Genomic DNA, 13,327 nt, shown 5'->3' on the forward strand with positions numbered 1-13,327 from the left:
ATATATATTTTTTTTTTTTGTTTAATGGATTTCTTTAATTTCATATTGGTAGATTTTCAGAGACTCACAGCGGCAGATGATAAGACTGCACATGTGGAAGAATTCCTTCAATCTTTATATGGCGCAATGGCGCAAGATGTCATCTGGCAAAATGCCAGCGAAGAGCAGCTGCAAGATGCACAGATGGCAATTGAACGTAGTGTCATGAACAGAATCTTCAAGCTTGCCTTCTATCCTAACCAAGACGGAGACAGTCTTCGAGATCAGTAAGTAATATCTTGCTTCTTATCTCCTCTTCCTCGTGCAGCATATGTGGTGTTGATTTGATTAGGCATGAAAAGGGCCATGCTAAACCTATTTTTAAATACATTTTCGAGTAGCCATAATATCCTACTTCTCAGCTTATCTCCATTCCTAACTTTTTTTGTTATACTATTTTAGTTCTATAATATTTTCCCTTTTGTCATTCTCGTGATATTAATCAGTCTAGGTGAGGGACCAAATGTTGTAAGAATGTAGCTTTTTGAAGTGTTAGATTGTCTCCTTAATTTCCATTAATCTTACAGTTTGTACGATTGGCATCAATCTCAACTGACAGTAAAAATATAATTAAAATAATACTCTTGCAATTACGCAACTAATCTCTTTCACAGCGTACACAGGTTTCAGTGGCTGCAGCAGAGTATTTGCCACACCTATTGTAAGGAAATGCCACCTTGGCATGGTTACCCCCTGACTTTTTGCCTTTGCTGATGCTATGTTTTGAATTGAAAGTGTGCTGAGGCCTGCTAACCAGGCCCCAGCACCAGTGTTCTTTCCCTAACCTGTACTTTTGATCTCACAATTGGCACACCCTGGCATCCAGATAAGTCCCTTGTAACTGGTACCTCTGGTACCAAGGGCCCTTATGCCAGGGAAGGTCTCTAAGGGCTGCAGCATGCCTTATGCCACCCTAGAGACCCCTCACTCAGCACAGACACACTGCTTACCAGCTTGTGTGTGCTAGTGAGAACAAAATGAGTAAGTCGACCTGGCACTCCCCTCAGGGTGCCATGCCAGCCTCTCACTGCCTATGCAGTATAGGTAAGACACCCCTCTAGCAGGCCTTACAGCCCTAAGGCAGGGTGCACTATACCATAGGTGAGGGGCACCAGTGCATGAGCACTGTGCCCCTACAGTGTCTAAACAAAACCTTAGACATTGTAAGTGCAGGGTAGTCATAAGAGTATATGGTCTGGGAGTCTGTTTTACACGAACTCCACAGCACCATAATGGCTACACTGAAAACTGGGAAGTTTGGTATCAAACTTCTCTGCACAATAAATGCACACTGATGCCAGTGTACATTTTATTGTAAAATACACCACAGAGGGCACCTTAGAGGTGCCCCCTGAAACCTAACCGACTATCTGTGTAGGCTGACTGGTTCCAGCAGCCTGCCACACTAGAGACATGTTGCTGGCCCCATGGGGAGAGTGCCTTTGTCACTCTGAGGCCAGTAACAAAGCCTGCACTGGGTGGAGATGCTAACACCTCCCCCAGGCAGGAGCTGTAACACCTGGCGGTGAGCCTCAAAGGCTCACCCCTTTGTCACAGCACCGCAGGACACTCCAGCTTAGTGGAGTTGCCCGCCCCCTCCGGCCACGGCCCCCACTTTTGGCGGCAAGACTGGAGGAAACAAAGAAAACAACAAGGAGGAGTCACTGGCCAGTCAAGACAGCCCCTAAGGTGTCCTGAGCTGAAGTGACTCTAACTTTTAGAAATCCTCCATCTTGCAGATGGAGGATTCCCCCAATAGGATTAGGGATGTGACCCCCTCCCCTTGGAAGGAGGCACAAAATGTCATCTGGCAAAATGCCAGCGAAGAGCAGCTGCAAGATGCACAGATGGCAATTGAACGTAGTGTCATGAACAGAATCTTCAAGCTTGCCTTCTATCCTAACCAAGACAGAGACAGTCTTCGAGATCAGTAAGTAATATCTTGCTTCTTATCTCCTCTTCCTCGTGCAGCATATGTGGTGTGGATGGAGGATTCCCCCAATAGGATTAGGGATGTGACCCCCTCCCCTTGGAAGGAGGCACAAAAGAGGATGACCTCACCCTCAGGGCTAGTAGCCATTGGCTACTAACCCCCCAGACCTAAACACGCCCTTAAATTTAGTATTTAAGGGCTCCCCTGAACCTAGAAAAACAGATTCCTGCAACTAACAAGAAGAAGGACTGCTGAGCTGAAAAACCCCTGCAGAGGAAGAACAGAAGACACCAACTGCCTTGGCCCCAGACTTACCGGCCTGTCTCCTGCCTTCCAAAGAAACCTGCTCCAGCTACGCTTTCCAAGGGACCAGCGACCTCTGAATCCTCTGAGGACTGCCCTGCTTCGAAAAAGACAAGAAACTCCCGAGGACAGCGGCACTGCTCCAAAAGAACTGCAACTTTGTTACAAGGAGCAGATTTAAAGACCCCTGCAACTCCCCGCAAGAAGCGTGAGGCTTGCAACACTGCACCCGGCGACCCCGACTCGACTGGTGGAGAACCACCAACTCAGGGAGGACCCTCCGGCGACTCTACGACTGTGAGTAACCAAAGTTGTCCCCCCTGAGACCCCACAGCGACGCCTGCAGAGGGAATCCCCAGGCTCCCCCTGACCGCGACTGTCTGAACTCCATTTCCCGACGGCTGGGAAAGACTCTGCACCCGCAGCCCCCAGCCCCTAAAGAAACGGAACTTCTGTGCAGGAGTGACCCCCAGGAGGCCCTCTCCCTTGCCCAGGTGGTGGCTACCCCGAGGAGCCCCCCCCTTGCCTGCCTGCACCGCTGAAGAGACCCCTTGGTCTCCCATTGAAACCTGAAGGAAACCCGACGCGTGTTTGCACACTGCACCCGGCCGCCCCCGCGCTGCTGAGGGTGTACTACAAAACCCCCCTGGTCTGCCCTCCGAAGACGCGGGTACTTACCTGCTGGCAGACTGGAACCGGGGCACCCCCTTCTCTCCATTGAAGCCTATGTGTTTTGGGCACCTCTTTGACCTTTGCACCTGACCGGCCCTGAGCTGCTGGTTTGATAACTTTGGGGTTGCTCTGAACCCCCAACGGTGGGCTACCTTGGACCCAAACCTGAGACTTGTAAGTGATTTACTTACCTGACAAAACTAACAAAAACTTACCTCCCCCAGGAACTGAAAATTGCACTGTCCACTTTTAAAACAGCTTATTGTGTTTTATGTAAAAAGTATACATGCTAAAGTAATGATTCAAAGTTCCTAGAGTACTTACCTGCAATACCTTTCAAATGAGATATTACCTGTAAAAGTTGAACCTGTGGTTCTTAAAATAAACTAAGAAAAGATATTTTTCTATAACAAAACCTATTGGCCTGGAATTGTCTCTGAGTGTGTGTTCCTCATTTATTGCCTGTGTGTATGTACAACAAATGCTTAACACTACTCCTTGGATAAGCCTACTGCTCGACCATACTACCACAAAATAGAGCATTAGTATTATCTCTTTTTACCACTATTTTACCTCTAAGGGGAACCCTTGGACTCTGTGCATGCTATTCCTTACTTTGAAATAGCACATACAGAGCCAACTTCCTACACCTATATTCCACCAGTCCAACATTTCAAATATGGCGCGCTGCTGCTTAGAGAGGTGCAACAAATTGCAGCAATTAATATTTAGCTACTGTAGTAATCTGTCTGTAGTCTGAGTGGCATTGGGAGTTAGTCTACTGAGGGACATGTTGTTTGAATATTTTCTCCTCGTTAATATCCCAGGTGCCACACTATATTTTGAACATTTACCTAGCAATGGCTCCTGTGTACTGACAGGTTGCACCGCATGGCTTTGTGAGACCCTGCAACACTCCAGAATTAATGAGCAGAGCCTTATATAGGTGTGCAATTTTCTTTACTTCACCACCTTCTGACGTAGATCCAGAGCTACTCACCCAACTTTGCTGGTCTTCTGACACCTCTTTTTTTCGGACTGTATGCCTGCCTGGGAATATGTCTCCTCTGAAAATGACTGGACCCACACAGTGTGTGACATTTGTGTTGTGGCTCTGGTCACGCTCTGTCATGCAGTAAGTGTGCCTTCTTCCACTAAAAGACGATGAGATAGTGGGAAGTAAAACAGATGAAGAGGTTGTGTTGAAACAGTGGTCCCCGTCGTGCTCCAATTCACTGAGTCACCAGGCTGGTCCCAGGCAAAGCCCAACCCGAAGTCTTCAGGTGAGTGAAAGTTAAAAACATGAGAGAAAGCCAAGCAGGACTCGACCGGATCTTGCCACTCAAAAACTGATAATAAGTTGCAGTGGCAGTACTTGAATGGTCCTTCACCTTCACCTCCAGCTTCTTCTGACTCTGATCCTGTCCCACAACTGGTCCTTGCACACCATGAATCTCCCAGGTTGTCTTTGAAGCCTGCAACAAATAGCAGCCTTCATGGTGGTCCTGATGCAGATCTTTTCAATGTTGCTGGCTCCCTCTGCCGCACCATTTGGCCACACAGTTGTTGGACTTGTAGTCAGACTTCTTCCGGCAGGTTCCACCCCGAATTCCCCCTATTGGGACCTGTTTCCAGGCCGATAATGGCACCAGTCTAGACTTTCTACCTGACTCCAGGGTCCACACCTGTCCCTTCCCTGCTGGCACTGGTAATGGACCCAATCCTGATGCCACTCTCCACACCCAAACCAACGGTGGCCTGTCCCAGACCTACATCTCGCTGTGAGATTACAAAGGTGCAGCCAGGGGTCATACAGCCAGATTGTCAACCTCAGCCTTTTCCATTGTTCTAGTATTACCAAAGGCTGGAGGCCGTATATAACTCTGATTCAGAATTGTCAGTGATGACGAGGAGGCGCTGAATGGTCTACCCTCAAGACACTACTCATTTGAATGGCTCTACCGAGACCAACAAAATGCGAGTGGGCTAGACCTCTACCCAACACTCAAGATTTGTTCCACCAACAGGAGAAAGCGCTCTATTTTCTGTGGTAGTAGGGAAAGTGGTAGAGGTGCTAGATTTCCTGTTGCCTATGGTCATAACAAAAGCTAATTTACTAACTAAATGTTTTCAACCAGGTCATACTGAACCACCTTTGCCATTGAATGAGCCTGCCACCAACGCACTCATGGCCACATTTTCAGTGCCATGCTCTGCTCCTCTGGGTATTCAACCTGTGGCTATATGACTCGGACTGCCCTCTGGTGACCTTGACTTTCTAATGAAGCCACCCAAGGTTTAGAGCCTTGCTGTCCAGATCAATCTGACTTTACTTCTACAGCTTTGGTTAGGGAAGTCAAAGCACATTGATGGCTTTGGCAAGAAAATGTTTTCCTCAGCTAGCTTAACCATGCATTCTTGAAAGCGGTGTGCCTTTCGGGTAGGTGCACTCTCTCTCCTTATAGGTCAGAGGCAGTGAAATCTTACCTGGTGTCCTGAAAGACACCATGGCTTCAGGTGTCCAAGCGAGAGAAGGCTGACAGGATGCAGCATAATGTGTCATATGAGCCAGCCAGGACACCACTTATTGTATAGGCAAGGCTGCCTGCACCAGTGTGGTTCTCAGAAGATACACCTGGATGTAGGCAACTGAATTCTGACAGGACATAGAGACACTCTTCATTGACAAGCCCTTTGACAGATCTTGACTTTTTGGAGAAAAGATTGACTCATCATTTGATTGATTGATGAGACATTTGTACCACAGCACGATCTTTGGGATTATCGTCCCCAGCCTGGCAGTTCTTCCAGTAGTGCAGGAAATATAGGGCGTACTCCAGAGGCGTAGCCTATTGTAGCTCTAATCAAGCCGCTTTGATTTGCACCTGCAGACCCAAAAACACACACTAAGGGGAAGGAGACAACATTTCTCCCTGACTGGAAATCCATGGTTTTAGACGGATTGTTAAAAATAGCTACACCCTGCCTTTTTATTTCATACCCACATTGTATCTCCTGACACAGGGCGAATTTCGGCTTAACACACTATCTTGATGAGAGAAGTCAATCTCCTGCTAATCAGAGGAGCCTTCGAACAGGTGCTTGGCTCTCAGAAAGGTTAGGGGTGTTATACGTGCTACTTCCAAGTGCTAAAGGAGGACTGGGGTTTCAGACCTATACTAGGTCTCTGACCATTGAAAGCCTTACTGAGAAAGAAAAAGGTCAAGGTTCTCACCCTGGCACAGATCCTCTGCTCCAGATCTTGGTAACTGGTTGGTGGCCCTGGATTTGCAGGACGTGTCCTTAATGATGCTACTTGAGGGTGTGGTCAGCACACTTCAAATCACTGTGCTGTCCCTCACCTTACTTTGGCCACTGAGATGCTCACAAAAGTGGCAGTGGGTGCCGCAGCTTATCCTAGAATTGGTGCTCAAGTCCATAATTTCTGGAAGGCTCTGCTTTACGGTCTATGCTGTGCATGTGTACCTACTGCAACACATGCTGATGCGAACGGAAAATGCTACTTACCCTGTATACATCGTTTGTATCATGGAGTGCCTTAGATTTATAGGCCCCCACCCTCCTCCCAAGGAGCCTGTGTTCTTTGCAGACCTTTTGCTTACTGTATTTCAGTGCACATTGCTCTACTCACCTTACTTACATTGACATTTCGTATATACTTTCAACCTCTGCGCAAAAGCAATCTAACATGGAGTCAAACCCATGCACAACGTACACCAAGAGGAGAAGTCGCACCCTATTCCGTCATTCGACAGACCAAAATCAACTTTCACATGTCTGAACCAAACATTAGGTGGCAGGAGTATGCGAAGTATGTGAATCTACAGTACTACACGCTACAAACATGTTTCCTGGGTAAGGAGCACTTTCCTCAGATTCCTCACTGATCCCACCACCTCCCCTATTCTGGCAGATGGTCATCGGTCGTGTTCATCTTACAATTTAGATTGCTGCACTGCCACAGTCGATGTCACTTGCTTGTCTCTACATCAAAGGGCACAGAGAGCGAAGACTGGGAACTGATGTCAGTGCACTGAGGTGGGGGCCATTGGGCACCCTACCTTACCTCTGTATGAGAACTTTGGAAATGTTCCAGATCCAGTCTGGCACCTGGGGACATTCAACCATGAGGAATTTACAGGTTGAGTACCCACCAGAAAGATAGTTCTTGATGATACGTAACTTTTTTTCAGTAATTGAAGAGAAACCTTGTTCGAAGTACTTTCAGGATAAGTGGGAGACATAAATCCTTGCCTTCATTGTGCCTTTGTCTGCAGGAGTTGTCTTCTGGGTTAAGTCCGATGTGAGCGACAGTGATCACAGAGCAGAATGCAGAGTTTGGTGTATGCCTGCCATACTCCCAGCCCCCTCTCTTCCCAGTACAAATATTGTGCATGGTTAAATTAGGTTTGATGTCATGAAAGTTCCCTTTGTAATTTTTCCATGTACAAAATGTTTTTTCACCTTAACGAATGCACACACACATTAGAAAAAAATATAACTGAGCCAGTCCCAAAGTGAAAGACTTGTGCTTTTTTCTGAACTGGAATAAACTTTCATGGATCCTGAATTATGGTGCTTGTTTAGATTCTGTTGTTCAGGGACCCATGATATTATTATGTAGGCCTTTTAGTTTGATATCAATGGCACATAGCCAGGCTGTATGATCTCCTAGACTGTTATTGCTGTGTTATTAGCCAACTTGTCTTGTTTCTGACTTCAGAAGAGTGAAAGGCTGCTTGAAGCCAGGCTACTGTCAAACCTATGAATGGTGTGTATTACAAAGATCTCAGATGAGGTTGCTGCTCTACTGTGCAGTTTAACTGGTTGGACCTTTTTTGTATTCTTCTGCTCATTGGTTCAAATGTGTCATCATGTCAGGAAACTACTGTCTGAAACATTAGGATGTTGGAGATTGAAGTGTGATCTCATTATGTCTTTTAATGATTTTCTGGGCAGTGTAGCAAATGTGTTGTAGAGTTGTGGTGCCATCTCAGCATATATTATATAAAACACCTAATTCGGACTCCTGCGTGGCAGAAAGCAGTACTCTACAAACATATGGTGAGTAAATGCCCATGCAAAGGTTTCTGGTTTTTGGCAAGGACTGGTAACAAAACAGCTGCCTTTTGTCAAAATCAAATATTTAGGACTTGTGTGATTGTTTCAGAAAGCACATGACTGGTTTTGCTTGTATGTTCACAGAAGCAAGGCTTCACTTCTGTGTGTACCCTATTAATAATATTTTAAATTAGCATTAGAATTTAACCACTGCCATGTATAATCAACCGTTTTGTTGCCCTTTTTTCTAGTTTTTGTATATGTTAAGCTGGCAGTTACCAATAATGAAACTGCTGTAATCACCAACTTGATCTCTCTTGGCAGGGTCCTTTATGAGCATATCCAAAGATTATCCAAAGTCGTCACAGCAAACCACAGAGCACTCCAAATACCAGAGGTTTGTTGTACATTTTCTGCTTCATATTTTGGGAATTGCCTCCTACTTTGTCCTTGTTTCAATTTTATTTTATTTTATTTTGTAACTTGGTTAGGGAAGAAAATTGGTTAGGGAAAACATACCCGCCATACGCAAGTCACCAAGGAGGAAGGCCAACACAGAGTTCCTTTATGAAGTCACTGAACTTCAATTTGACTTGCAGTACCCTTAAAATATATGGTAGAACGTATTTTATTCCTTGTAACCCATTATCACATTATCACTGTTCCTGCAAACAGCTTAAATCCTTGGTATCTTTATGTTTCATAAACAGGCAGTTTGGTTGCAGACACGAAGAATAAAACCAGCCTCTGTCATGTTAAACACATATCAAAGCAGTTAATCATTTGTTGCAAAAAATATACAAAGCATTTTAATGCAAGTCCGATTTCAAAAGGTGTTGGGGTTCGGAATGTGTAGAAAAATGGCAGAGAGATTATACTTTTCTCATAATGACCTTTAGTGTACAAAAATGACTTGAGAGTACCGTTAACTCTCTCAACCACTCCAGATGCTTAAGGCCAATAACTGCAAAGGAAATGCTGATCTATCTTCACTGTGGTGCGTTAAATTCTCATCAAATCATTCTTGAAATGAGTCCCTTCGTCTCATTCTAAAAAAAAACAACAACAAAAAAAAAAAGTTACCAAACCGAATCTTGGGATCAACTTACTCCGTAGGAGCTTGGATATAGTCAGACTGTTTCATCTCCTAATTAGAAAGAAGATCACCCATCTAGAGAATAGACGCACAATAACTACAATTTAACACAAACCATTACACTTGGACAACTCACCAAAGTCAAGCTGCATTCAAGAAAAGGGCCCATCACACTGTCCAACAAGACTTGGCCAGTGCAGTGTTTTGCCAACATATAACGGTTGACAACTAATACAAAGCATTTTTTTAAACTTCAAAGTCTATATAGGATTTTACAGTAAAACGTGAGCGATACATGGTACATATTGCAATAAAGGGGAAAAGAGATTACAAATCAAACAGATACACCAAAAGAGAAAATCAACGTAGTAGGCAAAACGTAAAGGCTGTGCATACTCTATAGCAAACTATGACAAGCATATGAAACTAGACTCCAGATACAGAGAAAAAGCTGTACACCACTGAGTGCAGAATATACATAATTCGCACATATCTGGTCTAAAACGTTGATTCAACCCTCTGTAACCAATTGCAGACCATCAACATACAGACCAGTGGGTAGGCCTGAGCGAAAATAATCAGAGGTGAATAAGTGTGGGCACTAATGCTCCCCACTCAACAAGTAACACAATGTTGACAAATTTTGGTTGCGGCTCTAAAATGAGAATTGAACCTGCACTTTCTGATTCTGTAAGTACGCAGCTTGGCATCTCGTCGAACGTGTGTAGGATCATGAAAAAACCTAACCATATAACTCAGAATGCTATCCGACAGAACATATTTCTTATCCGGTGTCTTCAAATGCCAGTTCTATCCAGAAAACAAACTGCTGCAATCCACGTTTTCCCTTTCAACATAGTACACATTATTTTGTAAAATGATCAGTGTAAAGAAATGGCTCCCTGTTGCAGTTACCCCCCACTTTTTGCCTGATACTGATGCTGACTTGACTGAGAAGTGTGCTGGGACCCTGCTAACCAGGCCCCAGCACCAGTGTTCTTTCACCTAAAATGTACCATTGTTTCCACAATTGGCACACCCTGGCATCCAGATAAGTCCCTTGTAACTGGTACCTCTGGTACCAAGGGCCCTGATGCCAGGGAAGGTCTCTAAGGGCTGCAGCATGTATTATGCCACCCTAGAGACCCCTCACTCAGCACAGACACACTGCTTGCCAGCTTGTGTGTGCTAGTGAGAACAAAACGAGTAAGTCGACATGGCACTCCCCTCAGGGTGCCATGCCAGCCTCTCACTGCCTATGCAAGTATAGGTCAGTCACCCCTCTAGCAGGCCTTACAGCCCTAAGGCAGGGTGCACTATACCATAGGTGAGGGTACCAGTGCATGAGCATGGTACCCCTACAGTGTCTAAACAAAACCTTAGACATTGTAAGTGCAGGGTAGCCATAAGAGTATATGGTCTGGGAGTTGGTCAAACACGAACTCCACAGCACCATAATGGCTACACTGAAAACTGGGAAGTTTGGTATCAAACTTCTCAGCACAATAAATGAAAACTGATGCCAGTGTACATTTTATTGCAAAATACACCCCAGAGGGCACCTTAGAGGTGCCCCCTGAAACTTAACCGACTGTCTGTGTAGGCTGACTAGTTCCAGCAGCCTGCCACACTAGAGACATGTTGCTGGCCCCATGGGGAGAGTGCCTTTGTCACTCTGAGGCCAGTAACAAAGCCTGCACTGGGTGGAGATGCTAACACCTCCCCCAGGCAGGAGCTGTAACACCTGGCGGTGAGCCTCAAAGGCTCACCCCTTTGTCACAGCACAGCAGGGCACTCCAGCTTAGTGGAGTTGCCCGCCCCCTCCGGCCACGGCCCCCACTTTTGGCGGCAAGGCTGGAGGGAACAAAGAAAGCAACAAGGAGGAGTCACTGGCCAGTCAGGACAGCCCCTAAGGTGTCCTGAGCTGAGGTGACTTTAACTTTTAGAAATCCTCCATCTTGCAGATGGAGGATTCCCCCAATAGGGTTAGGATTGTGACCCCCTCCCCTTGGGAGGAGGCACAAAGAGGGTGTACCCACCCTCAGGGCTAGTAGCCATTGGCTACTAACCCCCCAGACCTAAACACGCCCTTAAATTTAGTATTTAAGGGCTACCCTGAACCCTAGAAAATTAGATTCCTGCAACAACAAGAAGAAGGACTGCCCAGCTGAAAACCCCTGCAGAGGAAGACCAGAAGACGACAACTGCCTTGGCTCCAGAAACTCACCGGCCTGTCTCCTGCCTTCCAAAGAACTCTGCTCCAGCGACGCTTTCCAAAGGGACCAGCGACCTCTGCATCCTCTGAGGACTGCCCTACTTCGACGACGACAAGAAACTCCCGAGGACAGCGGACCTGCTCCAAAAAGACTGCAACTTTGTTTCAAGAAGCAGCTTTAAAGAACCCTGCAACTCCCCGCAAGAAGCGTGAGACTTGCAACACTGCACCCGGCGACCCCGACTCGGCTGGTGGAGAACCAACACCTCAGGGAGGACCCCCGGACTACTCTACGACTGTGAGTACCAAAACCTGTCCCCCACTGAGCCCCCACAGCGCCGCCTGCAGAGGGAATCCCGAGGCTTCCCCTGACCGCGACTCTCTGAAACCTAAGTCCCGACGCCTGGAAAAGACCCTGCACCCGCAGCCCCCAGGACCTGAAGGACCGGACTTTCACTGCAGAAGTGACCCCCAGGAGTCCCTCTCCCTTGCCCAAGTGGAGGTTTCCCCGAGGAAGCCCCCCCTTGCCTGCCTGCAGCGCTGAAGAGATCCCTTGATCTCTCATTGACTAACATTGCGAACCCGACGCTTGTTCTAACACTGCACCCGGCCGCCCCCGCGCCACTGAGGGTGAAATTTCTGTGTGGGCTTGTGTCCCCCCCGGTGCCCTACAAAACCCCCCTGGTCCGCCCTCCGAAGACACGGGTACTTACCTGCTGGCAGACTGGAACCGGGGCACCCCCTTCTCTCCATTGAAGCCTATGCGTTTTGGGCACCACTTTGAACTCTGCACCTGACCGGCCCTGAGCTGCTGGTGTGGTAACTTTGGGGTTGCTCTGAACCCCCAACGGTGGGCTACCTTGGACCAAGAACTGAACCCTGTAAGTGTCTTACTTACCTGGTAAAACTAACAAAAACTTACCTCCCCCAGGAACTGTGAAAATTGCACTGTGTCCACTTTTAAAGTAGCTATTTGTGAATAAGTTGAAAAGTATACATGCAATTGAAATGATTCAAAGTTCCTAATGTACTTACCTGCAATACCTTTCAAACAAGATATTACATGTTAAATTTGAACCTGTGGTTCTTAAAATAAACTAAGAAAAGATATTTTTCTATAACAAAACCTATTGGCTGGATTTGTCTCTGAGTGTGTGTACCTCATTTATTGTCTATGTGTATGTACAACAAATGCTTAACACTACTCCTTGGATAAGCCTACTGCTCGACCACACTACCACAAAATAGAGCATTAGTATTATCTCTTTTTACCACTATTTTACCTCTAAGGGGAACCCTTGGACTCTGTGCATGCTATTCCTTACTTTGAAATAGCACATACAGAGCCAACTTCCTACAATCAGCTCTTCTAATGTTAGAATTGTTTTGACAACAGTGCACACTCCTTTTCAGTTAAATTCTTTGTGGTTCTAATGTACTAGACACAACAGCATGTAAATTGTAATACTCAATCCATTGGCTTTGCAGCATGCTCTTGTTAGTGCGGTCAATTCCACAACTTGTGCTGTTACATTACACATGTATGATGCTTCAACAGAGTAAGCTATTGTACACATTGCACGTGCTGTTCTCAGGTTACTTCTATGCTTTTCCAGACGAGAATCATTTACAAATAAAATCAGCCAATTAAGACAAAATTAAATCATTCCAATGGCCCATTTTCCTGCAGGGATGGCAAGCTGTAGTCTTTTTCAATATAGTAATATTTGCGTTAGACATAATCGAATCATGGACAAATTCTCTCCCTCTGCCTTCATTAAACATTAAGTTTGTAGCATCTGTGGCTGCAGATACACATGCCCTGCATAATCCTGCTATAAAGTGTTGAGCTCAGACTTGTTTTTCTTTGGAGAAGTCTTTCGAAGCATGAGATATCTGGAACTCTTCCTCAATAGTGAAGGTGCATGGGCACCAACTCCATTTTTAGATTGCCTTTTCTCTGCCATCAGGTTTGGATGTGTGTCAG

At 46.0% G+C, this 13,327-nt stretch overlaps 1 protein-coding gene across 13 annotated transcripts in view; it reads left to right on the forward strand.

Annotated features, from left to right (window-relative positions):
* Positions 1-13,327, forward strand: part of GAPVD1 (GTPase activating protein and VPS9 domains 1) — a 418,483-nt gene that overhangs the window by 370,448 nt on the left and 34,708 nt on the right. For all 13 annotated transcript variants that reach the window (XM_069241756.1, XM_069241749.1, XM_069241751.1 and 10 more), the window contains 2 exons: positions 53-266; positions 8,354-8,426. In XM_069241756.1, the coding sequence (XP_069097857.1) occupies positions 53-266; positions 8,354-8,426 (287 nt within the window). The remainder of the gene's footprint in view (positions 1-52; positions 267-8,353; positions 8,427-13,327) is intronic.

Source organism: Pleurodeles waltl, chromosome 6 (genome assembly GCF_031143425.1).
Source record: "Pleurodeles waltl isolate 20211129_DDA chromosome 6, aPleWal1.hap1.20221129, whole genome shotgun sequence".
NCBI classification, from domain to species: domain Eukaryota; kingdom Metazoa; phylum Chordata; class Amphibia; order Caudata; family Salamandridae; genus Pleurodeles; species Pleurodeles waltl.